At 57.4% G+C, this 7,618-nt stretch overlaps 2 protein-coding genes across 3 annotated transcripts; both read left to right on the top strand.

The window, feature by feature from the left end:
* The first annotated feature begins 204 nt into the window (after positions 1-204).
* On the top strand, positions 205-4,537 carry LOC134550735 (cobalamin binding intrinsic factor-like). 2 transcript variants are annotated; one of them, XM_063397501.1, is made up of 9 exons: positions 205-1,699; positions 1,781-1,963; positions 2,070-2,213; positions 2,287-2,430; positions 2,508-2,683; positions 2,770-3,007; positions 3,117-3,258; positions 3,336-3,454; positions 3,534-4,537. In XM_063397501.1, exons 1-9 carry the CDS (start codon positions 1,603-1,605, stop codon positions 3,593-3,595), a joined length of 1,305 nt encoding a protein of 434 aa, XP_063253571.1. In that variant the 5' UTR covers positions 205-1,602; the 3' UTR covers positions 3,596-4,537. The 2 variants fall into 2 exon arrangements, with proteins under 2 accessions (XP_063253571.1, XP_063253569.1); XM_063397499.1 differs by having other exon boundaries at positions 205-1,963; positions 3,534-4,534.
* A 7-nt stretch (positions 4,538-4,544) lies between these two features.
* Positions 4,545-6,863, top strand: LOC134550616 (cobalamin binding intrinsic factor-like). The gene is made up of 7 exons (XM_063397349.1): positions 4,545-4,917; positions 5,050-5,193; positions 5,282-5,407; positions 5,493-5,659; positions 5,731-5,926; positions 6,002-6,179; positions 6,260-6,863. The coding sequence occupies exons 1-7, from the start codon at positions 4,545-4,547 to the stop codon at positions 6,861-6,863; spliced, it is 1,788 nt and encodes a 595-aa protein (XP_063253419.1).
* The last annotated feature ends 755 nt before the right edge of the window (positions 6,864-7,618 follow it).

Here is a 7,618-nt window from a genome sequence, read left to right as displayed (position 1 = left end):
CCACCATTTTTCTTGGCACAGAAGTTCCATTATCAGGGCTGGAGTTTCCTGGAAAAGTCCAAGCGGGATAGAGCCGGAGAATGCCCAGCCAGCAACGGAGCTCCTCAGGATTCCAGGAGCTTGGGTGGAAGGTTGAGGTGGATCCTTCTGGGATCCACAGTGGGATGAATCCCATCCATCACTGCAGCCTCCTGGATGCTGTGATGGAGGAATGCAGTGTTAATGAGGAGAGCAGTGATGCCCCCTGTGCCTGCTGCCTCTCCAGGGGAATTCCCTACACCTGCACCTCTTCCATGCCCATGTGCTGCCAGGTAGGGAATCAGAGCTTTCTGATGAGGGGCTCAGTAAATATCCTCAGCTCAGGTCCTCCCCAAAGGGAAAGGCTTTCCCATTTTTTGGACACAAGAAAGGCAGTGGGACTGTGAGACTGGATAATAAATCACTAATTACTATTAATTGCATTATTGTTACACCTGAGACCCGTCCTCACTACCTTGCACTGCTATCAGCAGGCTGTTTTTAAGCAAGCAGACCTACTTAATTCCATGTGGCTTCTCCTGAGAGCAAGACTTTGCAAAATCTGATGTCAGCACTTTAATAAATCGAGTCCCACAAACAAAAACACATTTCCCGTTTGCAGTGTTATAAATGAAGGTCCCCAAACCATCCAAATTCAATTTTAGCAGCAATTTTTAACTGAGATTAATCTAATCATACTGAGATGAATACAGATGAACACAAGCATATTTAGATTGAGGTTCTGATATGGCATAAACAAAACTGATCAGGGTACGGAGTGGGACATTTCCCTCCTCATGTATGAGGCAAAACAATCCAATCTTGAGTTTATGTACCACAGGCTAATGCAGATGGATTATTTTTCTCCTCGTAATTCCAATCCTTGAAATCTACATCACTGATATTCTACAGCACATGCTCTCCTTATTGCTAGGGGGTCTTCTGGGATGAAGGCATCTCCTCTTCCTCTCTTGTCCTTCCTTACAGGACCTTACAGGTTGCGCATGCCTATTAAGCATTGTGTCATGTAAGTAAGCATTATGTTCCAAAAATTGATTTGGCAATCTATAAATAAAAAGTTATAACTTCAGAAGCTGTTCCAACTTTGTTCATCCCAAGGACGAAGCTTGAGCTAACTCTGTTCCTTCCCAAGGCTAATCTGTCCTGGGACATGACTTATCTCAAACTACATCTTGCATCCTATTTTTTCATAACATCTGCTAAGGGGCCTATTTCCTTTAGTGCTTTATAACAGTTGTTTTCTAAAAGATTGTTACAGTTACACTTTTCATTAGCACGGATCATAATCCATTTATAACAGCAGGTACTGAACCTGTGTTCCAGATCCGTGTCAGTGGGGAAATGTCCCTGCCAAGTGGTACCCAGTGATCCCAAATGGAAAATCACTGCCCCTCCTCCCCCGCTGGACACACAGATAAGCCTGCGGTGCTTGGCAGGGCCAGGGTGGCTGTGGGAGGGCCACAAGTGGGACACAATCCATCAAGGTGACCGGAGAAGGACACTGGGAGCAGCTAAAAGCAGAGAGGACGCCCGGAGAGCCGAATTCCCACAGGACTCTGCACCATGAGTGGCTCAGCCGGCTCCACGAGGATGCTTGGCGTGGCTTTGGGCATCGGGGTCCTGCTGGCCCTGATGGGCTGCACGGACACCCAGGGCTGTGGTGAGTGCCAGGCACCCACGGAGAGCTGGGAGAGACCATGGATGGGGCACAGGACCCCGGTGACCTCCCCTGTCCTTCCAGTGGCCCCGCAGGACATGGTCTCCCAGCTGCTGCAGCGCTTGGAGGGATCTGTCAATCTGGAGGAGGCGGTGAATCCCAGTGTCCTGCTGGCCATGAACCTGGCTGGGGGGGACAGCGACGGCCCCACCCACAAGTGGCTGCTCCAGGAGATCAAGGAGGAGGCGGTGAGGAGAGCCCAGAAAGGTAGGGAGGGAAAGGAGGGAAGGCAGCAGCTCCTGGGGGACCGGGTTTCTGCCAGTTCTTGGGGTGCCCAGCCCAGCACAGCCCGGCTGCCCTCTCGTCCCCACAGACATGACCTCGGGCCAGGTGGCTCTGCACGTCCTCGCCCTCCTCTCCTCCTGCCAGGATCCCCAGCGTGTCCATGCCCTGGACCAGAGCCTCGACCTGATCCGTGTCCTGCAGCAGAAAACAGATGAGGAGATGGCCAAACTGGGTTTGTTGGGATCTGGGGGCCTGGGGCTGTCGCTGTCCCCACACCCTGTCATCTTGCCACTCTTTGCTTTCAGAGGCCGAGGGGGTTCCCAAAACTACCCTGTACAGCGTGGGCCTGGACACCCTGGCCCTGTGCCTGGCTGAGGCGGGCGGCGCTCAGGCACCGTCGGTGGCCCTGGCCAAGCAGGTGCTGAGCCCCGAGAGCCACCTCTCCGTGGGTAAGGAACCCCTGTGCTCCCACATTCCCCCTCCTGGGGTCTATCCCGAGCCCTGGCGCTGACTCCAGGATCCACAGACACCCAGGCCATGGTGGCACTGGCGCTGGCCTGCGTCTACAACTACGTGGAGCTGCAGGACGTGCGGGATCTGCTCCGGGAGGCACTTTGGACAGTGAGCAATGGCTTCCTGGATGAGCAGAAGGAGGGGAATGGCATGATTGGGAATATCTACAGCATGGGGCTGGCCCTGCAGGTAGGGGAGGTGCCAGGGGAGTGTGGCGTCACAGCCACTCGGTCCCATTCCCAGGTGTGTCATTCCACCTCCCGTCCGTTCCGCAGGCGCTGGAGGCCACCAGGAAGTTTTACGCCCCCCGGCAGTGGGACTGCGCCCAGGCCTTCTCCGTGGTTTATGCCCACAACTACCAGCAGCCCATGGCCATCGCCCAGGTGCTGCCAGCCCTGGTGGGCAGGTCCTACCTGGATGCGGCCGGCCTGGACTGCGCTGCCAACAGGGATCTGTCCCCAAGCCCACAGCTGCCCCTGTCCCCTGTGCTGGGGACACACGGTGCTCCCAGAGGTGCGCTGATCCCACCTGGAGTCCCCCAGGCCCTGCAGGGGTGACGTTCCCAGCCTGTGCCCACTGGGGCTGTGCCAGGTGCCCACCCTGCCGCTCTCTCCCTGCACAGCCCCCATCCAGGTGCATTACTCCATCACCAACACGCTCCAAGGGAAACACTTCCACTACTCCACCTCGGTGACAGTCCCAAGCGGCTCCACTCTGCTCCAGGTGATGGAGGTGGCAGCAGAGGAGAACCCCCAAACCTTTAGGTGAGAGCCAGGGCGGCTTTGAGGGTGGGATTTGGCATTTCCCCAGCCAGGCCTGAGCCTCCCCAACTGTCCCACAGCTTCCAGACGGAGCAGACATCCTGGGGACCTTATGTGACCTCTATCCACGGGCTGGCTGCCAGCACGGATGACAGGACCTACTGGCAGTTCCTCAGTGCTGGGAATGCCCTCGATGAAGGTGGGGCAGGGGCCAAGGGCTGGGGGTAGCCTGTGGTGGGGATCTCCACGTCCCAGCTTCACTCCTCCCTCTGCTGCAGGGGTTGGAATCTACAAACCACACGACGGGGAGCACATCCAGGCTGTCTTCAGCACCTACTGAAGCCACCAAGGCACCATGGACCCCTCCATGGAACAATAAAGTGCCATTCCAGCATGTCCCTCTGTGTGTTTTGTGACCCTGGGAGAAAACACAGCTCACGTGCCTTTAGTCTTCCAGCTCAATTCCATGAGCTCAGCTCCTCTCCTTCTCTTCCCCAGCACCGCACACAAGCACAGCCTCACCCAAACTCCATGGAGTCAATTCCCCCTGGACATCAACAAAGCCTTTCCCCAGCAGCCATGGGCTCATTCCTCCTCTGCTTCACCTATTGTGATTCCCACACAAGCTCTCATGGCATTAATCATGTGCAATTATCTCCCTCTGATTATTCCAACCCCAATTAGCATCAGCCTCAGGCCACCAGCTGCATTTTGTCCCGGAAATCCGCAGGCAGTGGCCTGGGGTTGCAGCTGATTCCAGTCCCAATTCTGTGACTCCATCTGTGGCCAGGAGTCACCAGCAGCCCCAGCTGGGTCCAGCTGCTCTCCACACAGCCCCATTCCCCATTCCCCACTCCCACTGGGCCCTGCCCAGCCAGACCTTCAGCCTGCACCTGCTCCCAGCTGCACCCTTCCCACCCAAACCATTTCACAATTCCTCAGACACCACCTCCAGAAGGAGCTGGGAGGGACAGGATCCAAAGTCCTCCTAACAGCCCCAAAACACAGCATCCAACATCCCATCATCTCCAGTAGATGTGGTCTTATCTTCTCCAGACATCAAACCAGTGAGACAGGAGCATCCTGTGTGACTGAACCCCTGGTGAAGGTGCCACCCTCCAGGTCCTTCCGTGACCACACGGATCAGCTGGCACCGTGTGGCAGGTGTGGGCGGGCAGGTGACCACAGGATGCCACCAGGAGCAGATAAAAAGAGGGGGCACAGCTGGAGACATGAGTGCCCACGGGACTCTGCTGCCCTGCGTGGATCAGCTCTCCTGAGGACAGAGGATGCCCAGCACGGCTTACAGCCTCGGGCTCCTGCTGGCCCTGGCAAGTGCCATGGTCACGCAGGGCTGCGGGGAGTGTCAGTCCTCCTGCAGTGGCACTGCAGACAGACCGGTGACACTGCAGGGGGACGAGTGGCTGACACACACGGCTCCTGGTGACCCGCCCTCAGTGGCCGAGGGCTGCCAGGCTACAGCCACCCACGACCCCCTGGTCCAGGAGCTGCTGCGGCGCATGGAGAAATCCATCAAGTGTGGCAAGGCACCGAACCCCAGCATCCTGCTGGCCATGAACCTGGCTGGAGCCACTGACGGCCACGTCCACAGCCGGCTGCTCCAGGAGATAAAGGAGAACGCAGTGGAGAGAGCCCAGACAGGTGGGAAGGGAGAGGAGGAGAACCCAGGGCAGGGGAGAGGGTGCACCTGATCCCAGCAGACCCTGTGCTGCAGGCTCAGCACCACCAGCTCTCACTGTCCCATCCCACCACTGTATCCTCTTGTCCCCACAGACATGACCTCAGGAGAAGTGGCTCTGTACATCCTCGCCCTCCTCTCCTCCTGCCAGGATCCCCGGTGCGTCCATGCCATGGGGAAGACCATCAACCTGATTCCCATCCTGAAGCAGAAAATGAGTGAGGAGATCAGCAAAAAAGGTACCCAGGCACATGAGAGAAGAACTGGGGGCACTGGGGGGTGTCACCCTCGCTGCACCCCGCCAGCTCACCCCTCTTTCCCTGGCAGAGATCACCTGGTACAGACAGAGCCTGGACATCCTGGCCCTGTGCCTGGTGAAGGAATACGACAACCAAGATGCGGTTGGGGCCGTGGCCACGGAGTTGCTGAACACCAACAGCTCCCTCAGTGTGGGTAAGGGAACCTTCCGGCCCTGCTGTGCCCCCTCTGCTCCCAGAGGCGTTTTTGGGGTGCTGGCAGTGACACCAGGATCCCACAGACACCCAGGCCATGGCGGTACTGGCGCTGGTGTGCGCCTACAACCACACAGACAAGCAGGATCTGGTCCATGACGCACTAAAGGCGGTGACCAACAACTTCCTGGATGAGCAGAAGAGCGGGCATGGCATGATCGGGAACATCTACAGCATGGCGCTGGCCCTGCAGGTATGGAGAGGGGCTGTGGGGGCGCAGCTCCGCTCCCAGGCTGCTCGTGCCACCTCCCACCCCCTCCGCAGGCTCTGCAGACCTCGAGTGAGTTTTACGCCCCCCGGCAGTGGGACCGTGCCCAGGCCTTCTCTGTGGTTTATGCCCACGACTACCAGCAGCCCATGGCCATCGCCCAGGTGCTGCCAGCCCTGGTGGGCAGGTCCTACCTGGATGCAGGTAGGTGGGGACACAACGTCCCCGAGCCAATGGCTGCCCCTGTCTCCAGTGCCAGGGACATTCGGGGTCCCAACCTGGAGCCCACCCCCTGGGGGTGAAACTCCTGCCCTGTGCCAGGGGCAGTGTGCCAGGTGCCCTCCCTGCCCCTCTCCCCACCCACAGCTCCCATCACGGTGCAGTTCTCCATCACCAACACGCTGAAGAATTACTTCCACTACTCCACCTCGGTGTGTGTCCCACGTAACTCCACGCTGCTTCACGTGATGAAGGTGGCAATGAAGGAGAAACCTGACATCTTTTGGTGAGAGGCAGAGGCTGGGAGAGAAAGGGAGGTGTTTGCATCCCTCCACCCAGTTCTGAGCCCGCTCCCTTTGCTGACAGCTTCAAGACAAAGCCGACATGCTGGGGTCCCTTTGTGACCTCCATCCACAGGCTGGCTGGCAACGACACCGAAAGGACCTACTGGCAGTTCTTCAGCTGCTGGAGTCCTCTCCAGGAAGGTGGGCACCAAGGGGGGCGTGGGGCACAAGGGGCTGCGCTTGGGGGTCTCCATGTCCCAGCCTCACTCCTCCCTCTGCTGCAGGGGTTGGCACCTACAAGCCAAAAAACTGGGAGCACGTCCAGGCTATTTTCAGCACCTACTGATGCCACCAAGACACCCTGGACCCATCCACGGAACAATAAAGTGCCATTCCAGCATGTCTCTGTGTGTTTTGTGTCCCTGGGAGAAAACGCAGCTCACATTCCTTTAGTCTTCCTTCCAGCTGAATTCCATGAGCTCAGCTCCTCTCCTTCTCTTTCCCAGCACCGCACACAAGCACAGCCTCACCCAAACTCCATGGAGTCAATTCCCCCTGGACATCAACAAAGCCTTTCCCCAGCAGCCATGGGCTTGTTCCTGCAGCCACATTCCTGGGCTTCAGTTCAACCTATTGTGATTCCCACACAAGCTCTCATGGCATTAATCACGTGCAATTATCTCTGATTATTCCAACCCCAATTAGCATCAGCCTCAGGCCACCAGCTGCATTTTGCCCCGGAAATCCGCAGGCGGTGGCCTGGGGTTGCAGCTGATTCCAGTCCCAGTTCTGTGACTCCATCTGTGGCCAGGAGTCACCAGCAGCCCCAGCTGGGTCCAGCTGCTCTCCACACAGCCCCATTCCCCACTCCCCACTCCCACTGGGCCCTGCCCAGCCAGACCTTCAGCCTGCACCTGCTCCCAGCTGCACCCTTCCCACCCAAACCATTTCACAATTCCTCAGACACCACCTCCAGAAGGAGCTGGGAGGGACAGGATCCAAAGTCCTCCTAACAGCCCCAAAACACAGCATCCAACATCCCATCATCTCCAGTAGATGTGGTCTTATCTTCTCCAGACATCAAACCAGTGAGACAGGAGCATCCTGTGTGACTGAACCCCTGGTGAAGGTGCCACCCTCCAGGTCCTTCCGTGACCACACGGATCAGCTGGCACCGTGTGGCACTGCCCCAGCTGGTGTGGGATATCAGGTGCTCCACTGGAGACGACATTCCCACCTTCTGCCACATGGGATGTCCCAGGTACCCAATCTGTCCTTCTCCCCCCTGCTAAATCCCATCTTGGTGCAGTTCTCCATCTCCAGGCTTCACAGAAAATATTTCCACTGCTCTGCCTCAGTTCTTTGCTTTCAGTGGCATTCACAGGGTTCATTTTCTTCGCAGTGTGTGACACAGCCCTGGGTTTGGATTCAGGATGGGAAT

The sequence above is a fragment of the Prinia subflava genome, chromosome 5, assembly GCF_021018805.1.
Source record: "Prinia subflava isolate CZ2003 ecotype Zambia chromosome 5, Cam_Psub_1.2, whole genome shotgun sequence".
Lineage (NCBI taxonomy): Eukaryota > Metazoa > Chordata > Aves > Passeriformes > Cisticolidae > Prinia > Prinia subflava.
This window is presented reverse-complemented; position numbering and strand designations above follow the sequence as displayed.

Coding starts and splice junctions, on each gene's coding strand:
- LOC134550735 (XM_063397499.1), top strand. CDS start 1,603: ATGAGTGGCTCAGCCGGCTCCACGAGGATGCTTGGCGTGGCTTTGGGC. Junction 2,431..2,507: donor CGAGAGCCACCTCTCCGTGG/GTAAGGAACCCC, acceptor CAGGATCCACAG/ACACCCAGGCCATGGTGGCA. Junction 2,684..2,769: donor GCATGGGGCTGGCCCTGCAG/GTAGGGGAGGTG, acceptor TCCGTTCCGCAG/GCGCTGGAGGCCACCAGGAA.
- LOC134550616 (XM_063397349.1), top strand. CDS start 4,545: ATGCCCAGCACGGCTTACAGCCTCGGGCTCCTGCTGGCCCTGGCAAGT. Junction 5,927..6,001: donor AATGGCTGCCCCTGTCTCCA/GTGCCAGGGACA, acceptor TGCCAGGGGCAG/TGTGCCAGGTGCCCTCCCTG. Junction 6,180..6,259: donor GAGAAACCTGACATCTTTTG/GTGAGAGGCAGA, acceptor CTTTGCTGACAG/CTTCAAGACAAAGCCGACAT.